The sequence below is a fragment of the Delphinapterus leucas genome, chromosome 1 (assembly GCF_059928025.1).
Source record: "Delphinapterus leucas isolate spDelLeu-1000000601 "Yukka" chromosome 1, BTC_Dleu_Yukka2, whole genome shotgun sequence".
NCBI lineage: Eukaryota > Metazoa > Chordata > Mammalia > Artiodactyla > Monodontidae > Delphinapterus > Delphinapterus leucas.
In genome coordinates, this window is record NC_143129.1 from 153,547,214 (window position 1) to 153,570,466 (window position 23,253).

General features: G+C 48.9%; 2 protein-coding genes across 4 annotated transcripts in view; both read left to right on the forward strand.

Annotated features, from left to right (window-relative positions):
- The first annotated feature begins 430 nt into the window (after positions 1–430).
- On the forward strand, positions 431–10,849 carry HECTD3 (HECT domain E3 ubiquitin protein ligase 3). Its single transcript, XM_022575557.3, has 21 exons — positions 431–824; positions 980–1,140; positions 1,381–1,473; positions 1,553–1,688; positions 1,973–2,088; positions 2,173–2,286; positions 2,430–2,512; positions 2,956–3,121; positions 3,349–3,430; positions 4,066–4,248; positions 4,401–4,453; positions 4,634–4,698; positions 4,858–4,961; positions 5,230–5,349; positions 5,461–5,550; positions 6,553–6,759; positions 7,004–7,133; positions 7,217–7,291; positions 7,419–7,500; positions 7,644–7,715; positions 7,883–10,849. Exons 1-21 carry the CDS (start codon positions 450–452, stop codon positions 7,965–7,967), a joined length of 2,592 nt encoding a protein of 863 aa, XP_022431265.2. The 5' UTR covers positions 431–449; the 3' UTR covers positions 7,968–10,849.
- A 9,409-nt stretch (positions 10,850–20,258) lies between these two features.
- The window catches only part of EIF2B3 (eukaryotic translation initiation factor 2B subunit gamma), a 163,985-nt gene continuing 160,990 nt past the window's right edge, over positions 20,259–23,253 (forward strand). For 2 of the 3 annotated variants that reach the window (XM_089894250.1, XM_022575555.2), the window contains exon 1: positions 20,259–20,327. The gene's annotated coding sequence lies outside the window, so the exon portion shown is untranslated. The other variant, XM_089894245.1, reaches the window with a different exon arrangement.

Genomic DNA, 23,253 nt, shown 5'->3' on the forward strand with positions numbered 1-23,253 from the left:
CTGAGAGGATATCTAACAGATTTTTAAAGATTCTTCTGGTTGTAGTGTGACTCACTGGGGGCACGGAGGCAAAACAGAAGGCCGGAGGATCTGAGAAATAGCTGTTGCAACTTTCCGGGCCAGATAGGATGGATGGTGGCTTGAATGGGGTAGTAGCAGTGGGGATTAAATGGTAGATGTAATGGGGTTTGGAGTGGGTAGATTGATCAGGTAGAAACTACTACTGAACTTGGGTCTGGTTGGCTGAGCGGGAGGCACAGAAACAGATAACAGGATTAAGTATTCGAGTACACAGGACAATACGGCGGGAACGTGAGGGGCGTTTAGTCCAGAACTTACGGTGAAGGCTGGCCGAAGGCGGGGCTGAAGGTGATGGGAAGCTTAGTCAGCCTTCCTGGCAGAAGCTCCTGGGGCCGGATCGCCCCTGGGCTTCCCTGGGCCACCAAGCTATGGCGGGCCCGGGCCCGGGCCCGGGCGCGGCGCTAGAGTCCCCGCGGCAGCTGCTGGGCCGCGTGCGCTTCCTGGCGGAGGCAGCGAAGAGCCTCCGCGCTGGACGGCCGTTACCGGCGGCGCTAGCTTTCGTGCCGCGCGAGGTGCTCTACAAGCTTTACAAGGACCCGGCGGGACCGTCGCGCGTGCTGTTGCCAGTGTGGGAGGCGGAGGGCCCGGGGCTGCGTGTGGGAGCCACGGGCCCGGCCACCTGTACCGGCTCCGGGCCCCTCCGCGCCGCCCGCGACAGCATCGAGCTCCGGCGCGGCGCCTGCGTGCGCACCACGGGCGAGGAGCTGTGCAACGGCCACGGGCTCTGGGTGAAGCTGACCAAGGTGCAAAAGACCCGGGACCAGGGAAGCCCTTGGCTGTTCCCCTCCCCTCCCCCATATTGAGCTGACATAGCGTTCGGTGCCCTTTGCCGTGGGCTGGGCTGGGCTTGCCGCCGGCAGTTCCCTGACGGCTGTCCCTGTCTGGCGCGTCCCGGCAGGAGCAGCTGGCGGAACACCTGGGCGACTGCGGGCTGGACGAAGGCTGGCTGCTGGTGTGCCGCCCGGCAGAAGGCGGGGCCCGGCTCGTACCCATCGACACTCCAGACCACCTCCAACGGCAGCAGCAGCTCTTTGGAGTGGACTACCGCCCGGTGCTCAGGTCCTGCACTGGGAGGGGCGGGGCTTGCTGTCATACTGCTGTGCCCTAGTGTGGCAAAGTCCGGGTGGTGGGATCTGGAGCGGAGGCAGGGTTTACAGCAGAAAGGGGCGGGACCTGAAGGGAGCTGGGGTGGGGCTTTTGGAGGCGCAGTTTAGAGGAGCTAGAGCTCTGAAGAAGGCTGCAGGGTCTCCTGCTGCTCGCTGATGTCTCCACATCCCGTCCCCCATTCTGTGCGCACAGATGGGAACAGGTGGTGGACCTGACATACTCGCATCGCCTGGGATCAAGGCCTCAGCCGGCCGAGGCATACACAGAAGCTGTACAAAGGCTACTGTGAGTGAGCTGGGATGGGATGGGGAGGAAGGAGCTCCAGGTCTGGGCCCGACCTAATTAGGGACTTGGGGTTGCTTAGCTATGTGCCCCCGACGTGGACCTACGAGTGCGACGAGGACCTGATCCACTTCTTGTACGACCACCTGGGCAAGGAGGATGAGAACCTGGGTAGCGTGAAGCAGTATGTGGAGAGCATAGACGTTTCCTCCTACACGGTGGGTGCTGGGACTCCTCCCGCCCCAAGCAAGATGTAGTCACATCTTGCTAGATCCAGAACTCTCACCTCTAGGCCAGGGCCAAATCTGAATCCCCACAGGCCATACTCAGTCCAACCCCCCATCTTGGAAGTCATGTAGGAACCCCTAGACACCTCCACCCATACCAGATGTGCTTCTAACCCAGCTCCACTGTACTTTCTCTCGTGCTCCCTGGCCCAAAGCACACTCCCAGTGCAGGGAGTGGGGGTAAACACCGATTCCACCTCTCTGCCACTCCCCAGGAGGAGTTCAATGTGTCCTGCCTGACAGACAGCAATGCGGACACCTACTGGGAGAGCGATGGGTCCCAGTGCCAGCACTGGGTACGGCTTACCATGAAAAAGGGCACCATTGTGAAGTGAGTGGGCTCTGAGTAGGACAGGGTGGGTGAGCCACATACCTGTGAGTGTAAAAGACCCACGTGCACACTCTTAACCCTCAGGAAGCTACTCCTCACGGTGGATACCACAGATGACAACTTTATGCCTAAGCGGGTGGTGATCTATGGGGGTGAAGGGGATAACCTGAAGAAGCTGAGTGATGTGAGCATTGACGAGTGAGTGAACTGGCCTGGGGTGGGAGGTGGGACATGATCCAAGCAGTAGGATCTGGCCCACGTTGGAAGCAAAAGTTCGAGCGAGACCCCAGCAATCCCTGAAGACAAGGGATCTCCAAAGTGCCTCACGTTCATCCTCTCAGGACCCTGATCGGGGATGTCTGTGTCCTGGAGGACATGACCGTCCACCTCCCAGTCATCGAGATCCGCATCGTCGAGTGCCGAGGTGGGGCTTAAGGCCCTAAGGAGGGAAAGGGAGCCCAGTGTGTAGATGGGGGTTAGCTGGCAGTGCGTGTGGAGAGAAGGAAATGGGCTTGGAGTTGAGGTAAATGTGATAGCTGAACTAACTCCAGGATCTGAAGCTTTGGGGCCCAAGCTGGGTGGAAGGTGCTGGGTAAGAGGGCTGCCTTAAAGCCATAGAAGTGCTTGGGCTCACCTGGGAGAGGAACGGAGTTGGGACCCTCAGGCATCCCCAAACTATAGTGGTGGACACAGGAACTAGCAAAGAATATAATAATCAGAATCAGGTTATAGGAGGGGATCCCAAAGGTCCCAAGTTTCTAGGGGCTAGGGGTAACAAAAGGCTGAGCATTAAGGAGTCTTCCTCAGGTCTGAGGGCCAAAAAGGCGGCAGGCGCAGTAAGTGTCTCACTGTAACTACTTCCTCCAGATGATGGGATTGACGTTCGTCTTCGAGGGGTCAAGATCAAGTCTTCTAGACAGCGGGAACTAGGGCTGAATGCAGACTTGTTCCAGCCCACCAGCCTGGTGCGATATCCACGCCTGGAAGGCACTGATCCGGAAGTGCTATACCGCAGAGCTGTTCTCCTGCAGAGGTGGCTGTGGCCCTGGGCCGGTCAGGCCCTTCCTTGTCCCCCATCCTGAGCCTTGTATGTCTGTGTGGAAGAGGCCCCCAAGGTCTTATACTGTAAGCTGTTCCACTTCAAGAGGCAGAGCAGTCCCTGGGCCTTGCCTTCTCCTGTCCCTGTGAGTTGGGGAGTGAGGGGGTTTCGCATCCATACTAAACTCTTGAGCTGCAGTTATCTTTACCCACCCCCCCCAGATTCATAAAGATCCTAGACAGCGTCCTGCACCACCTGGTACCTGCCTGGGACCACACACTGGGCACCTTCAGTGAGATTAAGGTGAGCCTGACACATGCAGTGCTGGTCTTGGCATTGGGCACCCCCTTTCTGCTCAGGCAGTTGTTCACTCTTCATCAGAGAGTTCTTAGACCTACTCTAGGCCTGGGCTTTTGCTGGGCTCTGGGAACATAGGAAGAAAGCCAGACACAAATAGTCAAAATTTCGAGTTTGGGGTGCTGTTCCCCAGAGAGCATGTGAAACATACAGAGCTCGGGGAGGAGAGGTTACAGCATGGACAGGGCAGGTTGCATAAAAGGTGGACACTGGGAGTTACCAGCAGCTCAAAATGACATGAGAGAAGCCTGCCCGTAGATGTGAGTATGACATGGGGATGAGGCTGGGAGAAGGTGGATAGGAAGCAGGCCCTGGTAGCAGACGGCCCTGGGGCCAGACTTTGTTCCTGGTCAGTGGAGCCACTGGAAAGGTTTTATGTAAGGAAATGACAAAGTTGGATTTTTTGTTTTAGAAAGCTCTCCCTGGTGGCCAGACTAAGGGAGAGACTGGAAGCAAGGACCAGGGATGGACTAGGCTAGAACTGGAACCCTGGGATTAGGTCCAAGAATAGAGAAAGGTTCCAGGGCCTGGACAGAGGCTGACTGCCTGCTGGTCCTGGTCTGGCCACCTCTCCTCCCCAGCAAGTGAAGCAGTTCCTGCTGCTGTCACGCCAGCGGCCAGGCCTGGTGGCCCAGTGCCTGCGTGACTCAGAGAGCAGCAAGCCCAGCTTCATGCCACGCCTATACATCAACCGGCGCCTCGCCATGGAACACCGCGCCTGCCCCTTAAGGGACCCTGCCTGCAAGAACGCTGTCTTCACCCAGGTTTGGACCACCTGGGGTCAGACTGAGGGAGGGTCAGTAAGGGGCCTAGGGGGCTGGGCCAACAGGGACCTGAGCAAGGTCTTTGGGCAAGAGTTGGGCCAGGTCTTGACACAGACTTTCCCATAACTCCCTCCCCTTTCCCCTGCCCCCAGGTTTATGAAGGCCTCAAGCCCTCTGACAAGTATGAAAAGCCCCTGGACTACAGGTATGGCATGGGGGCGAGGGACCTGCTCAGGGTATACATGTACACGTGTATACCCACGCACTGCCTCTGGTCCTCTCACCATTACCCCTCTGTAGCCCCTACTCCTGGGTGGACTCTGGGCAGGTGCATCATTCTGAGCCTTGGCCCAGTGTGGTGACAGAGACCCACTCCTACTTACAGGTGGCCCATGCGCTATGACCAGTGGTGGGAGTGTAAATTCATTGCAGAAGGCATCATTGACCAAGGTGAGGCCCTGAGGGACGATAACAAGGGTCCAGCCCTACTTCGAGTGGTAGAGCCTTCTGAGATCACCAGCTAACCAGATAGGGGACTTGCTTATTACCCCATTATGGGGGCTGAGGCTCTTGTGTGCCCCAGCTGAGGGCATCTGTCTGTCATTTCAGGGGGTGGTTTCCGGGATAGCCTGGCAGACATGTCAGAAGAACTGTGCCCTAGCTCGGCGGACACCCCTGTGCCTCTGCCCTTCTTTGTCCGAACGGCCAACCAGGTAATCTCCCATCCATGTCTCCCAAATAGTTTCTGCTCTTCTGTCTCTGCGAACCTCCCAGGTACCGGGCTAAGCTAGAGAGTGGGCATAGGAGAGACTGAGTTGCCTGGGGCAGCCTCTGGACAGGCAGGGAAGGAGGAGCCATTGTATATTCAGAGGGATCATTCAGGGCCCCCAGTGGAAGGTGTTCAGGGAAGTCTCTGAGTCACCTGGGGCAACAAAGTAGGGTCCATCCCATGCCGTGCTGACAGCTCTGTCTCGGGGACAGGGCAATGGCACGGGTGAGGCCCGGGATATGTATGTGCCCAACCCCTCCTGCCGAGACTTTGCCAAGTACGAGTGGATCGGACAGCTGATGGGGGCTGCTCTTCGGGGTAAGGAGTTCCTGGTGAGTAGCCTATTCTGCACCCCACCAGATTAATCCTGGCTCTTGGAAGGAAGAAGAGCCAGCCAAACCTGGGCAGCTCAGGGTGAGAAGACAGTAGTATCTGTCTCACAGGTCCTGGCTCTGCCTGGTTTCGTGTGGAAGCAGCTCTCTGGTGAGGAGGTGAGCTGGAGCAAGGACTTCCCAGCTGTGGACTCTGTGCTGGTGAGTTAGGGCCTAGAACCAGTGTTTCCTCTGCCCAGCCCCCAAGGTTGCTGCTCCCCAGGGCTGTCCTGAGCCTTCTCCTACCACATACATGCTCCCTCTCCAATCCCATGTACTCCAGTAGCTTCAACTACTGTCACTATTCTGGTGACCCCTACTTCCTTATCTCTAGCCCCAACCTCTCTCCTAAGCCTGGGGCTATATATGCACTTACCTGCTGGACATCTGTCCCAACAAGGCACCTCGGGATCAACACACTCTTCATCCTCTCCCCAGCCTACTGCCCTCTAGGGCTCCCTGTCTCACAGTGGCACCGCCACCCACCCTCCCCATGCCAAGCCCTTTCAGGGTCCTTCTGCACTCCTCCCTCTCGCTCACCTCCCACATTCTGTCACATCTGCCTCTGGAATCTGTCCACTTCTTCCATCTCACTACTTTCCCTCTGGTTCAGCCACTTTCATTTCTGACCCAACCACTGACTGCAAAAATTGTCAGTGTCCCTGTCTCCATTCTTACCCATCTGATCTCCAGCATCCAGAGTAATTCATTTCACTCTCCCTGTTTAAACCCTTCAGTAAATCCACTCTGGGCTTAGGATAAAATGCAGAGTCTGGAAAGGCCTTACATGACCCCTGTATCTCTGGACACCTGGTTCATGATCAGGCTCCAGCCAGACAGATTCCTAAGGCCTTTTGCTCTTTCCACCTTTTTCCAAGATGTTCTCTCTCCTGACTTCCTGGTGGCCCAGCCAATTCCCAGCCATCATTTGGGTCTCAGCTTAGCTGCGACTTCCTCCAGGACACCTTCCTGATCTCCAAGCCCAGTTAGGCATCCTCCTGATGCTTTCACAGCCCTTGTACTAACCCCCTCACTGCCCTCATTGCCTGCGTGAGGACTGCCTTGCCTGGCTGCCTCTCCTGCTTCCCTGTGAGCTTCTTGAGGAAAAACAAGGACTGTGTCTACAATGAAAAGATGACCTTCCTGCCTCTCTTCAACCCCCAGGTAAAGCTCCTGGAAGTGATGGAAGGAATGGACAAGGAGACATTTGAGTTCAAATTTGGAAAGGAGCTAACGTTCACCACTGTGCTGAGTGACCAGCAGGTGGTGGAGCTGATCCCTGGGGGTGCGGGCATCGTGGTGGGATTTGAGGACCGTTCCCGTTTCATCCAACTGGTGCAGAAGGCACGGCTAGAGGAGAGCAAGGAGCAGGTACTACCCAGAGGCCAGTGGAACAGAGAGCTTTGGGCTCGTTATAGCCAGAGTCCAGCCTTATAGGCCACCAGAGCCCAGTCCCAAGAATTCCGGCCCCCACCATCCCTCTGCCCCACATCCCTGCTGATCAGTGAAGTACAGAGACACATTGTCTCCATGAGTGGAGGCCAAGGGTCCCCACCACACACTGAGCTGGGAGTTGTGCCCTCTTCCCCAGCCAGGCCCTTTCCCTCCTCCGCAGGTGTCAGCCATGCAAGCAGGTCTGCTGAAGGTGGTGCCACAGGCTGTGCTGGACTTGCTAACGTGGCAAGAGTTGGAGAAGAAGGTGTGCGGGGACCCAGAGGTCACTGTGGATGCTCTGCGCAAGCTCAGTGAGTGTGGGGCAGGGCAGCGCAGTCCCGGGGTGGGGCTTAAGGACCTAAGAATTAATTCCATCTGGTTTTGTCCCCACCAGCCCGGTTTGAGGACTTCGAGCCATCTGACACACGGGTGCAGTATTTCTGGGAGGCATTGAACAACTTCACCAACGGTCAGTGGAAAGGGCAGAGTAATGTCTGGGTTCGGACTCCACTCCTGGGATACAGAGACAGGGCGGAAGCTGAAGAACTTCTTCCACCATCAGCACACGGGCACTGATTTCCTTCTCCTCCATCTAGAGGACCGGAGCCGCTTCCTGCGCTTTGTCACAGGCCGCAGCCGTCTGCCAGCTCGGATCTACATCTACCCGGACAAGCTGGGGTGAGTGAGGATGGGGAGGGGAGGTCCAGTCGAAAGAGGCTGTGGCTGGCCTTCTGCCCTGCCCCACAAACACATTCACGCGTCAGACCCCTGCCCTGTGCCCCTGCAATTGTTTCTGATCTTTGGTCCCTCCACGCCCCCAGCTATGAGACCACAGATGCGCTGCCTGAGTCTTCCACCTGCTCCAGCACCCTCTTCCTACCGCACTATGCCAGGTGGGTTTCCTAGGTTCCAGCCTGGGGAGTGGAGGGCGGGGGAAGGGTGGCATCCTAGGGTGGAGGAGGGCTTCAGGTACTGGGTGCAAAAATTGGAGCCACAAAGCCCCTGGTTGTGAAGGAGGGACCTCTACACCTGGCGCTGATCAGCTCCCTGCCCCCTGCAGTGCCAAGGTGTGTGAGGAGAAGCTCCGCTACGCTGCATACAACTGTGTGGCCATCGACACCGACATGAGCCCTTGGGAGGAGTGAGTCGGCGCCAGGGGGCAGCCACGGGCCGGCAGGACTGCTCCTGCGCGGGTCCCACTCGGCCTCGCCCAGGAAGCCAGCGCACTCCGCCCTTGGGTGCGGTTGGAGTGGAGCAGTGGGTTGACACTGGTGGCCCAGCCCCGCAGACCCTCAAGCCCTACACATGCTCCGGTTGCTCCCAGCATTATTTCGCATCTGTGAGAGGAATCTTCCGCAAGCCCAGCACAAGCTGCCAGGCCTGAGCTACTTGAAGGGGGCCTTCTAGCTCCCCACCCCGTGGACTTCACTTCAGTTTCCAGCTCATTTTTTTCTTTCCTTGTTCTTCTCTGGTTTCAGCCTGGACTCAAAGCTAAAAACTCAGGGGGAGAGGGGAGGATGGAGGCTCCTCCCCGAACAAGGCTCCAGGGATGGATAGGGAATGATGGCCATCCTCCTTGGTCACCTGAACCAAGAATGAAGAAACTGCTGAACACCCTCTCCCTCACATATTGGTCTTTTCCTCCTCTCCCTCCAACCCCAAGGTGTGAGTTCTGACTTTCTTTCTCCAACTAAGTCTCAACTGACAAAGTGCCACCACCATCCCTGGCTCAGAACATACATGTATCCAACATTCATGTATTCAACATTAAACATACATGTATCCAACATTAAACATACATGTATCCAACATTAAATCTATACTACCACTGCCACCCCGCATTCATCACTTCTGCATCACCTCCAGCCTGACTCCCTGTCTGCTGTCTTACCCCCAAGACTTTGCACAGGCTAAGGCCAGTTATGTCCTCTCTGAAATCTTCAATAGCTCCTCTTTACTCAACTCTAAAATAAAGCCTAGACTTTAAACCTCCACCTAGGCTTTATGCACGTCCCTGCCCCAGCCCTCCCTCCCTTAAGGGCCTCCGTGACACTCCATCAAAGAAGCTCTCGTACATGGGAAAGTTGAATAAATGGATGAATTCATTTCCTTCAGAGTGCGTTTATTGGGCTCCTGAGGGATGTTAACGAAGACCGTTCCAGGACTTCAGGGTCCTGCTGGGAGCAAAGGAGATGTGTGTCAACGTGGGAATGGTGGGGCTTCTCAATGGCAGAGATGAAATCTGGAGCTAAGCAGGGAAATAAGGCGTCCTCTGCCCAGAAGGGGGAAAGAAAGCTGGACTGGCATCTTCCGGGATGGGTGTGGCGATTCAGAGGATGGGAGTCCACCACCTTCAGTAACCAGGTGGGCAGAAGAATCTGACGTCCTAGAGGACAGAGCCTTGCAATGGCTGAGAGACACCCGAATCAGGATGTGACATAAGAGGAGGCAGCGGCACTGCCACCCACCCCCCCACCCCGCCTCCAGGTACCACACAGCTAAGGTGCAGTCTAGAAGAGCATCCGTGCGTGTAGAGTACCCCCGAGAAGTCGCGCTCTCCCATCGCTTCTCCACGCCGTCCTCTAGGGCGCGCCCTGACACTGCCCTGGTGGAAAACTCGGCCTTGGCTTTGAGCGCCTCCCCTGGGGCTCCGAAGACTGCCTCCCCGTAATTCGGAGTCTGACTCTCCAGATGAGCCTCGCCGTCAGCACTCGCCTTACGGCTCCCCGACCCCTGCGCCTTGGGTGGTCCACAGGAGACGTGCCCCCTCCTCCGGCAGCCCCTTTCCGCCCAGGGAGCTGGAGGCGCAAGAGCCCCAGCGGCCGCGACTCCCCCGCAGCTCGGCTTTCCCGCCAAGCTCCCGCCGACTTGTCCCGCCCGGTGGGCGCGCCTTCCCCCTTCTCTCCTCTTCAGGGAAGGGCGTGGCCAGCACGCGCCTGCAGGAGGTAGTCCGTTTCTGTCTGGTACCGGCCACACGAGTCTTTGGTCCCTCTTATTTTGTAGCTTGCTCTTCATTCATTCATTCATTCATTCATTCATTCAGTGACTGCATGGAACAGCTATGTCAGGCACCACACTAGGGGCAATGGATAAAACGGTGGCTAAACAGATAATTTTGGCCCTCTTGGGATTTAACCTTTAATGGAAAAGACATATATTAAACAGATAATGGCATAAACAACATTTAGTAACATTTACGTAAGCGCTCCAAAGGAGAAATGAAAGGTTTCATTAAAAGACAGAACAGGATGATTCTAACCAAACTGGCTCAGAGAAATGCTAAATCCTTAGGGGGAATAACGGTACAAAGGCCAGCTGAGAAGCATGTTAACTGGAGTGTGAAGGGAAGAAAGAGATTAAGACTCCAGCCTTGGAGGCTCTTTGAGGGTTTTGCATTGAGCAGCCATGAGAGGGTTAAGCAAGGGAGTGACATGATTAGATTTGCCTTTGGCAGCTGCGTAAAGAATGAGTTGACAGGGAGAGAAACTGGAGGCAAGGAGGAATCCAAGCAGGAAATAATGGTCCCTGGAACAAGGCGGATACTCATTTTAACCATTATTTTTATTGGCTGCATTGTATTACATTGTAAGGAATTTCATAACTTTTATTCATTTAAAACCCTCTACAGATGGACATTAAGGTTGTTTACAAATTTTCATATTGAAAATTACAAATGTTATAATAAACATCCTCATGCAGGTACTTCCCTGGTGGAGCAGTGGTTAAGAATCCACCTGCCAATGCAAGGGACATGGGTTTGAGCCCTGGTCCAGGAAGATCCCACATGCCACGGAGCAACTAAGCCCATGCGCCACAACTACTGAGCCTGTGTTCTAGAGCCCGCGAACCACAACTACTGAGCCCACAAGCCACAACTACTGAAGCCCATGCGCCTAGAGCCCATGCTCCGCAACAAGAGAAGCCACCTCAATGAGAAGCCCACACACCGCAACTAGAGAAAGGCCGTGCATAGCAATGAAGACCCAACACAGCCATAAATAAATAAATAAATGAACTAAAAAAAAAACCTCATGCATATATCCTTGCCTACCTATTTATTTTCTTAGACTAAGTTCCTAAAATCACTTCATCAATCTGCCAAATTGCCCTCTAGGAAGGATGTAACAGTTTTCACTCCCTTTATTATCTATTTCCTAAACTCTTACCAACCTTGGGCATTTAGTTTAATGTGCAGAAAAATTATATGATTTTTATTTTAATTTGCATTGCTTTGGTTATTTACTATATTGAACAATTGTTTTTATTCTTCATGAACTGCTCTTTATGTATTTTTGTCCATTCTATTGTTTTCATTATTCTTATTGATTTATAATCATCTTTGCATAGTACTAATATAAGCACAGCAAAGCACTGTGCTAGATGCTATATATATGTTATCTTGTTTTATCTTCCCAGCAACTCTATGAAGTAAGTATTATTATTATGCCCATTTCCAGATGAGAAACCTAGAGCAAAGATTAATTAGTAACTTGCCCATTGTCACGTAAGTAGTAAGTGATGAAGCTACAATTTGGATTGTTGTCTGCCAGCTCCAAAGCCTGCTGACATGTTAACTAAGGCACTATGTCCTGTATATTAACCCCCTTGTTGTGTCAGGTGTTATAAATATGTTTTTCCAGTCTGTACTTTGCCATTTAATTTCATATATGTTCTTTCCTAATATACAAAATTTTAAATTTTTATGAATTAAAATTCTTTTTTCTTTATGGAAGAAACCATATATTGGATACACACCACAGGAAGGCAATATAGTATACTAGTTAGGAGCACATTCTCTAGAGTTAGCTTGCCTATATTCATATCCTGGCTTAACCACATGTTGACCATGGACAGTAGACAACAGCCACAGGTTTTCCAAATCCTTTGCCAGTTTCCTCAGCTTCCTTTTTTTTTTTTAACAGTAATTTTTAAAAAATATTTATTTATTTAGGCTGCACCGGGTCTTAGTTGTGGCACGCAGGATCTTCGTTGTGGCACGCACACTTCTCACTGTGGCATGCAAACTCTTAGTTGTGGCATGCATGCAGGATCTAGTTCCCTGACCAGGGATCAAACCCAGGCCCCCTGCACTGGGAGCGCAGAGTCTTACCCATTGGACCACCAGGGAAGTCCCTCAGCTTCCTTTTGTGAAGTACCTATCCTTTACCATTGCTTTGAAATGCTGCGTTTTCACGTGCTTATCATCATTGTACGCTAAATTTTAATATATAAGAAATCTTCGTTTTGCACAGTAGTGCCAGGCTGTAAAAATGATCCTGCACTTTGAAACCATGCAAAGAGATCTTAATAATCAAGTGGGGGGAGGGGCTTCCCTGATGGCGCAGTGGTTAAGAATCCACCTGTCAATGCAGGGACACAGGTTTGATCCCTGGTCAGGAAGATCCCACATGCCGCGGAGCAACAAAGCCCGTGCGCTGCGACTGCTGAGCTTACGCTCTAGAGCCTGTGAGCCACAACTACCGAGCCCACATGCTGCAACTACTGAAGCCTGCGCATCTAGAGCCCGTGCTCCACAACAAGAGAAGCCACCTCAATGAGAAGCCTGCGCACCGCAACAAAGAGTAGCCCCCGCTCACCGCAACTAGAGAAAGCCCGCGCACAGCAACGAAGACCCAATGCAGCCAAAAGTAAATAAATAAATAAACAAAAAACCAAATAAATAAATAACTTTAAAAAAATAATAATAATCAATGTGGGAAATTACCACTCTTCCATGACAAATGTTTTGTTAAAACATTAAAAACTCTCCTACAATTATAAATGTACAAGGAAACGAAAAACTAGTAAAACTAATGGTTATTTAGTACATTGAAATCTAAAGCATTTAGAAGATTTAAGAATTAAATTTCTTTCTTTGTAAAACGCTTATCAAGAGTAGTTTGAATAGTGCTTGCCTCTTTTTTCTTGTCTTGTAATATGGAGCAAGCATCTACTCTAAGTCTTGGTGAATGGTCATACTCCTCTCTAAGTTTGGATCACCTTCCAACATTTTATTCTTTGTACTTTGAATCTCATGAAATCTCTCTGAGAATTCTTTTCATGTGAAGTTGTTGCTGACATCACTTCCTCTGGGACAACTTCATCCTTTTTGTCACAGCCACTTTCCTCATTTATGTGGATAAGCTTGCCCTCACTAAGTCCTTCTGGCTGCATATCTATACTCTTTCAAGACAGAAGTGTTAACTTCCCCATGATACAACTCCATTTATGCTCAATTTGAATTTCACTTCCAGCATTATCACTTCTCATTTATTTGCTGCACTTTCATTTTGTTGGCCAATTCTCAATTATCCTTTTTTCTTTTTAATGTCACATGGGTTTATCACTGGAAGACAAGGAAGCAACACAACTATATTCTTTGCTGTCTATGAATGAACTGAATAAGAGATGTGCAGTGACTAATTACCAACAGACTTTAAAAAGTGACATGATTGTTCATTCATGGATGCACATCCAACATGATCCAAGTTGATTCTGACAATTTGCTTTTATGGAGGAGAGAATTTTTGGAGGGACTTCACCATTTTTACTGATGTCACTTGTTCCTTTTGCATCTATTTCTGAATTTATTAGATAGAAAGTTGTGGAAAAGGATTTCCCTGATGGCGCAGTGGTTAAGACTCTGTGCTCCCAATGCAGGGGGCCTGGGTTTGATCCCTGGTCGGAGAACTAGATCCCACATGAATGTCGCAACGAAGAGTTTGCATGCCACAACTAAGCTGGTGAGCTGCAACTAAGGAGGTCTCAAGCCACAACTAAGGAGCCCTCAAGCCGCAACAAAGACCTGGCACAACCAAATAAATAAATAAATAAAAATATTTTTTAAGTTGTGGAAAGATTTAAATGAGACATAGATCACAAATTTCAATAACCTCTATAAAATTCTAAGACTTTATGCTGTCAATATGGTGTTCTCCCTCTCCCTGTCCCTCCTCCCTGCCTAACTTCTTCATATTCCCAAAGTACTTATCACATTTTAGTATATGGTACAGTTTACTCATTTATTATTTAAACTTCCTTATAATTTATGCTGCCTCTCCCTGCTATAATGAAGGCTGGATCCTTTTTTGTTCACTAATATATTCTAAGAGCCTAAAACTATTCTTGGCACATAGTAGTCACTCAATAAATAGTTGTTCAATAAATAAATGAACTGTGGCCAATAAACCATACTTTCCAATTTAAAACCAAGGAAAATCAGCCATCTGAAAAGTTTTTCAATAAAGGAAGAAAATTTAAAAATTGATTAAATCACTTATTTTTAAAGTTGGCCCATCAGTTTAGAGCATAAATGTCCAGATTCTGACCTTCAAAACCACCAACAATGAAAATTCTGTGTGCTTGAAAGGAAATATTGAATTCCTAGTTAATGAAGATTCTTTCCAAGCTCTTTATGTAAACACTGGAGCATCATTTGGTCTCTAACTTGTCATGAATCTAATAGGAAACTGCTGGGCTTATGTACAAAAATAAAACACAAATATTTTGGGACCTGCAATTGGTTGCCAAAGTAGAGTTTCTCTTTTCACTTTTATCTTTCACTCAGCACTCTAAGAATAATAATCCCCTGCCCCACTGACAAGTCCTCAGCCAGACGGAGTAGATGAATATTGTGGTGTGGCCAGTAAATTCCCAAAGAGAGATCTCTTGCAGACCGTGGGAAGAGTATTTCTGAGCCAAGGCCCAACTTTTGAAAGGTTTCTTTTGTCTCCCATAGTTTAAGAAGAACTTTAGAGCTTGACCTTCTTAAACTGTTTCCCCACCACATACAAACACATACACATAAATGTCCCTTAGGGAAGAAATGTGAACAGGAAACAAACATTATAGGGAATAGCCTGTATTCAATAAGCATTTATTAAATACTTCCTATGTAATTAATAATTAAAAGTAAATAATAAGAATGAGGCTAGGCATGAGGGCTAATAGTGTAGATTGACTTAGTGAAAAGAAATGTTCAGAAGAAGAGATGTTATCAGCGACCCAGGCCCTCAGCCCAGCTTTCCTACCACCAAATCGGAGGACAAGCGGAAATTTCTGAGAAATTTCTAATTTGTTTAATATTACTACTTAGCATGTCCCAGATGCTGTGCTAGGATCTGTGGAGAGAGAAGTAAATAAGATACAGCCTTTGTCCTTAGGGGGCTCCCAGTGTGATACAGAAGACATGAAAAAGGAGATGACAATCCTTTGTGGTGAGTGCCATAATGTAAGGACTAGAAGCAGTGGGAGCCAGCAAAAAGTCCATGAGGTAGCAGTTCTTTTTTTTTTTTTTTTTTTTGCAGCAGTTCTTAAAGTAAGCTCCGTGGACCTCAGCGAGTCCCCAAGACCCTTTCAGGGGATCTATCAGGTCAAGGCTATTTTTATTTATTTATTTATTTATTTTTTTTTTGCGGTACGCAGGCCTCTCACTGTTGTGGCCTCTCCCGTTGAGGAGCACAGGCTCCGGACGCACAAGCTCAGCAGCCATGGCTCACGGGCCCAGCTGCTCCGCGGCATGTGGGATCTTCCCAGATCAGGGCACGAACCCGTGTCCCCTGCATCGGCAGGCGGACTCTCAACCACTGCGCCACCAGGGAAGCCCCAAGGCTATTTTTATAATAATACTAAGACACTATCTGCCTCTTTCCCTGCACTGATATCTGCACTGATGGTACAAAAGCAATGGTGGATAAAACTGCTGGTGCTTTAGCATCAATCAAATCAGAGATACCAAACTGTATTAATAGTCACTGTATTCTTCACTGCCACACACTTGCAATAAAAATAAAAATTAAAATAAAAAAAATAAAGTAAGTTTCACTTAATGTCTTTGATGAGGCAATAAAATAATTTTATTAAATCTTTGTCCTTGAGTACACAACTTTTTAATATTCTATGTGATGAAACAGGAAGTACACATGTAAAACTTCTGTGCATATATGAAAGAAGTATGATAGTTGTCTCCAGAAAAGCACTTGGGCCATTGTTTGATTTTTGAACTACTGCTTTTTTCACAAAACACTATATTTACTTGAAAGAACAACTGACAAACTGTGGACAAAAAATTAACAAAAATGAGTGAAGCGGGCTTCCCTGGTGGCGCAGTGGTTGAGAGTCCGCCTGCCGATGCAGGGGACACGGGTTCATGCCCCGGTCCGGGAAGATCCCACATGCCGCGGAGCTGCTGGGCCCGTGAGCCATGGCCGCTGAGCCTGCGCGTCCGGATCCTGTGCTCTGCAACGGGAGAGGCCACAACAGTGAGAGGCCAGCGTACCGCAAAAAAAAAAAAAAGAGTGAAGTAAGCCAGTCACTTCAAAGAAAACCACTAACGATAATATTTGAGATTTCAAGAGAAAATCAGAAGTCTGGGAAACTTGTATTTGTCATCACAAGCTTGCCAACATTCCTAAGGACTTTTCTAATGAGATTGGTGGTGATATTAACAAATGTGACTTTAAAAATATTGTATAATGAGTCAATATTGGGAAGATCTACATAACCTAGTGAACCAGTATTTTACAAATGATCAATGCATCAGGTTGCAAAATCATGCATTGGTAAAATGCCCATTCAAAATGCAAGTATTATAACAGAGTACAAAATGGCCATTGATATAAATGATTCTACATCGCAACTAATCTTTAACAAACTACCACTTATTGAGTTTGGTGTGTAGTATCGAAGAATACCCACATTATCTGACAAATGCTATTAAAATATCTTTCCCTTTTCCAACGATGTATCTGTGTGAGGTTGGGTTTTCATCACCCAAAACAACTGATGAGAAAATTCAGCTGTTCTCTATTAAGCCAGACATTAATGAGACATGCAAAAAGATGAATGAAACCATTGCATTCTTCTCACTAATTTTTTTGCTTTGGAAACATAGTTACATTTTCATTAAAATGTTACTGTTACCATGTAATAGGTTTAATTGTTTCAATTTTTTATGAATTACTGTTTTTAAAATTTCTCAGTTTGAATTTTTAATATGATAGATATCAACAGATATAATCTATACAAACAAACGTTCTTTGGGGTTCCCAATCATTTTTCTTTTCAGAAATTTATTTTATTTATTTATTTTTGGCTGCATTGGGTCTTCGTTGCTGAGCGCGGGCTTTCTCTAGTTGTGGCGAGCAGGGGCTCCTCTTCCTTGTGGTGCATGGGCTTCTTATTGCGGTGGCTTCTCTTGTTGCAGAGCACGGGCTCTAGGCGCGTGGGCTTCAGTAGTTGCAGCATGAGGGCTCAGTAGTTGTGGCTCACGGGCTCTAGAGCACAGGCTCAGTAGTTGTGGTGCATGGGCTTAGTTGCTCCGTGGCATGTGGGATCTTCCCGGACCAGGGTTCAAACCTGTGTCCCCTGCATTGGCAGGCGATTCTTAACCACTGTGCCACCAGGGAAGCCCCCAATATTTTTTTTCAACTAATTTTTATTGGAGTATAGTTGCTTTACACCCAATAATTTTTAAGAGTGTAAAGGGTCCAGGGACCAAAACGTTTGAGAACTGCTGCCCTAAGGGAATAATTTAAAGTGAGTTTAAACTGAAGTAATCCCTCAACTACTTTCCTCAACTAGAGGAGAAAGTCCTCTAGCTCCCTGGAAAACATTTGCTAGTTTAAACATGAGCATTTAAAATGGGTGATAGGGGCTTCCCTGGTGGCGCAGTAGTTGAGAGTCCGCCTGCCGATGCAGGGGATGCGGGTTCGTGCCCGGTCCGGGGAGATCCCACATGCCACGGAGCGGCTGGGCCCATGAGCCACGGCCGCTGAGCCTGCGCGTCCGGAGCCTGTGCTCCACAACGGGAGAGGCCACAACGGTGAGAGGCCCACGTACCGCAAAAAAAAAAAAAAAAAAAAAAAAAGGATGACGGAACCCTCTTGTACTGTTGGTGGGAATGTAAATTGATACAGCCACTATGGAGAACAGTATGGAGGTTCCTTAAAAAGGTAAAAATAGCATTACCACATGACCCCACAATCCCACTACTGGGCATACACCCAGAGAAAACCGTAATTCAAAAAGACACATGCACCCCAATGTTCATTGAAGCACTATTTACAATAGACAAGTCATGGAAGCAACCTAAATGCCCATCGACAAACGAATGGATAAAGAAGATGTGGTACATATATACAATGGAGTATTATTCAGCCATAAAAAGGAACGAAACTGGGTCATTTGTAGAGACGTGGATGGACCTAGAGACTGTCATACAGAGTGAAGTAAGTCAGAAAGAGAAAAACAAATACCGTATATTAACGCATATATGTGGAATCTAGAAAAATGGTACAGATGAACTGGTTTGCAAGGAAGAAATAGAGACACAGATGTAGAGAACAAACATATGGACACCAAGGGGGGAAAGTGTGTGTGGGTGGTGGTGGGATGAATTAGGAGATTGGGATTGACATGTATACACTAACATGCATAAAAAAGATAACTAATAAGAACCTGCTGTATAAAAAATAAATTAAATTTTAAAAAATGGATGACAGGGTCTTCGCTGGTGGCACGGTGGTTGGGAGCCCGCCTGCCGATTCAGGGGACGCGGGTTCGTGCTCTGGTCCGGGAGGATCTCACATGCCGCGGAGCAGCTGGGCCCGTGAGCCATGGCCGCTGAGCCTGCGCGTCCAGAGCCTGTGCTCCGCAACGGGAGAGGCCACAACAGTGAGAGGCCCGCTTACCGCAAAAAAAAAAAAAAAAAAAAAAAATGGATGACAGATATGAAGTTGAGTGCTGTTCTTCCTTCGTAACTAGTTCTTACCTCAAAACCATGCTATAATTCCCAAGGCTTCTGCTTGCTTGGGCTAATACCAAGGAAAGAGAATCTTGCTGCAGAAGGAAAGGGTAGTCAAGTTTCAGGTCTCTTGTGGCCAAATCAATCACTTCACGGCTCGGCTCCCTTTTACCAACTCAGTGCTTTGAGTTAAAACAAATAATTTTCCAATAACTCATCACCAGCATTCTAAAGTGAAGGAGTGGCAGGGCAGGGATATGCTGGTTTTATGGATGTGGCTCAGGACTTTTTCTTAGTAAGTTCTAAGCTGAGCTCCTATTCTTCTGGCTGAAAGTCTGGGGAAAATTACAAGTCCTATCTTTCTCATTGATTGCTGTATCCCCAGCATCTAGCATCTAAGATAATGGTTGGCACATATTAGGCACGCAAAAAATATTGTTGAATGAAGTCAAACTCGTTTATTTTTATTGCAGAAATTAGACTCTGCCTCCTAACTGGCAGGGAGCTAAGGCAACTCAAGATTTAAGAGATGGATAGAAAAAGAGGAAGCTTCCAAAAGATTAGGAAATTGCAGGAATGTGTGTGTGAGAGAATGACCATTGTTCCTGCTATCCAATGTAGTTTAGGGAATTCCCTGGTGGTCCTGTGGTTAGGACTCAGCGCTTTCACTGCCCTGGCCTGGCCTCAATCCCTGGTAAGATCCCCGCAAGCCACGCAGCAAAGCAAAAAAAAAAAAAAAGAAAAAAAAATCAGATAATGTAGCTTAACAATCTGTGTCAAAATTTACTGCTTAAAACAAAAAAAATATTTTATTATTATCTCTCACAACTGTTGGAGTCTAGACTCAGGTGTTTGGGTTCTTTCATGCAGTTGCCCCTGCTTCCAGGGAGTCTGTTCTCAACACAGCAACCAAAGTGATCCTTTTAAAAACTGTTATATCGCTGCTCCTCTGCATAATTCAAGGTCTTCACAACGGCCTACAAGACCCACAGGATCTGAATTCTTCACCCTCTCCCCATTGCCTCTCTAGCCTCCTCTACCATCATCCACTCTCACCCTGGCTTACTTTGCTTTAGCCATATTGGTCTCCTTGCTGTTCTTTGAGCTTGCCATCTCTCTTCAGGGCCTTTACACTTGCTGGCTAGTCTTCTGGGAAGGCTCTTACCCAAGATATACATTTGACTCACTCTCTCCAAGCCACTGTTCAGTGTCACCATCTCAATGAGATCTTCCCTAATCCCACACCCCCGACCAACTGTTTTGATGGCTACAAGTGGATGTTTTCCATACCATAATAGTCTGGTTCAGAAAGCCAACGTTGAGTCGCCACATTAGACCTCACTGGACATAGAAAACCTTGGCAATCCTTGGTGAGTTCTCCACTGGCTAGCCCCAAACCGCAGCTCCCAAAGAGCTCTCTTTTCGCAGAGTGGCAGTTGAGTCCAGGTCCTAGAAGGAGAACTGCCTGAAGGAAGAGGCTATGACTAGTTCCCCTGCCCTGTGAGGGACGCTCAATGGGCCTTGGTGATGTGTGAACGAACGAAAAGGCTCAGGCGGCCCCGCCTCCTCGCCTCCTCCCCTCCTCCCCGCCGTGCCCTTCTTGGCCGGCATCTATCACTCGGTGCTCGTTCCTTCTCCGCGGACCTGCCCAGCTCGTCCCATCGATCTGCCCGGCCATCGCGCGCCTGCGCTTTTGGGCTATCAGTCGGCGGCGGCGTGGGGAGCCACCCGAGCGAGCGGTTGTGGCGCGCGGGGACCTGAGGTAAAGCTGCGGCTGGTGCGCTGCCAGGCTGCGCACGAGCTGGCTGGCGGGGTGAGCCGCGCGGTGGAGGCCGCCGGGCCTCGCTGCACCGGAGAGAGGTGGGCTCCTCGAGCCTGGTTAAGGAGGGCCTGAGCGGCTGGCGGGGGTGCAGAGTGAGTCGCCAGCTCGAGTGCCTGCCCGACCCGGCCGCAGAGCCAAGTGCCCAAACTAGAAGGAAGCTCGGGGAGAATCCGAGCCAGCCACCTCGTGCAACAGATGGGGAAACTGAGTTTCAGGGAGGGGAGGATCTGCTAGAAGTCTCAGCGAGTGAGCGCCAGACCCAGGAGCAGACGCCCTGAGCATAGTGCCTAGTCCTTTACACTGAAGTCCTTCGTTCATTTATTCTGTTTTTGGTTGTTTAGGTGCAAGACAGTGAAATACAATAAGGTCTGGCTGAGAGATCAGTTATGATACGGTGTTTTATCTTACCAGTTTACAAAGGGAGAAGGCAGTGAGTACTATGACGGAGGCAGGTCTGGGATGCCATGACACCCCCTTTAAAACTTGAGTGGCTAACGCGTCTTTGCCTTGATTCCCATCACCCAGAGTCGTGGTAGTGACACTGAGACATTTGACAGGCTGCCTGGTATCATGGGTGGTTATGTTCATGATTATCACCCAGAGCCTCATTGAGAGCAGAACCTCTGTGAACCTAGTGATCTGGGTTCTAATGTTTGAGCTTGAGTCTTACCACGGGGTTGTGAGGTTCACGGATGCTCATTCCACAGAGCACTGATGGAGTGCCTAGCATCTGACGGGAGTTGTGTCAAGTACTGGGGATACAGCAGTGACAGTCAAGGAACTCATAGAAAATAGACATTTAAATAAATGCGCAATACAGCCTGTAAAGGTAGAGATGATCTGTACATAGAGTAGAAGCACTTAAGGAGGAAAGATTTACTTCTCCAGGAGGGTGGGAACAGATAGGAATGGCTTTTTAGGCAAGGTGGTTCTTGAACTAAGTCTTAAAAGTCTAATAGGTAATTAAATACTAGGCACAGGAGAAAGGCAACCTAGGAAGCAAGAATAGCAATACAGGGACCAGAATTATGGTTCAGCTGGCACAGAAGGCTTCCATGACCTGTCGAATATCAAACACATAATGCTTGTCATGGGATTGACGTTATTATGTGTGCTTTACATAGATTAACTCATTTAATATTTATAAATCTGTGTGAAGTAGAAACTAATTATTCTCATCTTAGAAAATTAAGAAGACTGAGGTGGAGAAGTTATGTAGCTTGCCCTGGATCACACAGCTAATTCATGGTAGAACTAGAATTCAGACCCAGGCAGTCTAGCTTGAGGGCCTGTGAACTTAACCACCAGTCTCCCTTCTAGAAACTGAGGACGCTGAGAGTTTTAAATGTCAGGCCCCTTCTTACCTCACCTGTAATTGGCAGAACCAGAACTCAGACTCAGGTCTTTTGACCCTTAAGGGTCCAGAGTTCTTTTCAACATAACATCAGATGTTATGGGAGTTATACAGTGCCAGATTGAAGTTAAATTCCAATCTGAGGCAGTGCCTGCTGGAATTGAAATTACCACATCTTTAAGTTGTGGATGTTGGGCAAGAGCCTTCACTTTGTGCTTGGGTGTACAGGGTGTGAGTGTTGTAGGTTAGATACTGATGTGAGGAGCACAGCACTGATCACAATTATGGTAAAGGTGCAACATTATTTGCCAGTTTGGTGTTAAATAATTTTTTTTTCTAAACGTTGAATTTAACACTTGTTTTTGAAAGGTTACATCATTGGTTGTAAGTCAAAGAGTACTTTTAAATCAATAAGGATTTGTGATTTTTTTTAACGTCTTTATTGGAGTATAATTGCTTTACAATGGTGTGTTAGTTTCTGCTGTATAACAAAGTGAATCAGCTATACATATACATATATCCCCATATTCCTCCCTCTTACATCTCCCTCCCACCCTCCCTATCCCACCCCTCTAGGTGGTCACAAAGCACCGAGCTGATCTCCCTGTGCTATGCGGCTGCTTCCCACTAGCTATCTATTTTACATTTGGTAGTGTATGTATGTCCATGCCACTCTCTCACTTCGTCCCAGCTTACCCTTCCTCCTCCCCGTGTCAACTCCATTCTCTTTTTGCGGTACGCGGGCCTCTCACTATTGTGGCCTCTCCCGTTGCGGAGCACAGGCTCCGGACGCACAGGCTCAGCGGCCATGGCTCACGGGCCCAGCCGCTCCGCGGCACGTGGGATCCTCCTGGACCAGGGCACGAACCCGCGCCCCCTGCATCGGCAGGCAGACCCCCAACCACTGTGCCACCAGGGAAGCCCAGAACCTTTTTTTTAAGATTATATGTGTGTTAGCATATGGTATTTGTTTTTCTATTTCTGACTTACTTCACTCTGTATGACAGACTCTAGGTCCATCCACCTCACTACAAATAACTCAATTTCATTTCTTTTTATGGCTGAGTAATATTCCATTGTATATATGTGCCACATCTTCTTTATCTATTCATCTGTCGATGGACACTTAGGTTGCTTCCATGTCCTGGCTGTTGTAGGTAGAGCTGCAATGAGCATTGTGGTGCATGACTCTTTTTGAATGATGGTTTTCTCAGGATATATGCCCAGTAGTGGGATTGCTGGGTCGTATGGTAGTTCTACTTTTAGTTTTTTAAGGAACCTCCATACTGTTCTCCATAGTGGCTGTATCAATTTACATTCCCACCAACAGTGCAAGAGGGTTCCATTTTCTCCACACCCTCTCCAGCATTTACTGGTTGTAGATTTTTTTTTTTTTTTTTTTTTGCGGTACCCGGGCCTCTCACTGCTGTGGCCTCTCCCGCCGCGGAGCACAGGCTCTGGACGCGCAGGCTCAGCGGCCATGGCTCACGGTCCCAGCCACTCCGCGGCATG

Excerpts from the sequence above, each read along its gene's own strand:
- HECTD3 (XM_022575557.3), top strand. The coding sequence starts at position 450 with ATGGCGGGCCCGGGCCCGGGCCCGGGCGCGGCGCTAGAGTCCCCGCGG. Across the intron at positions 2,089-2,172 it reads AAAAAGGGCACCATTGTGAA|GAAGCTACTCCTCACGGTGG; the intron begins GTGAGTGGGCTC and ends CTTAACCCTCAG. Across the intron at positions 7,292-7,418 it reads ATTGAACAACTTCACCAACG|AGGACCGGAGCCGCTTCCTG; the intron begins GTCAGTGGAAAG and ends TCCTCCATCTAG.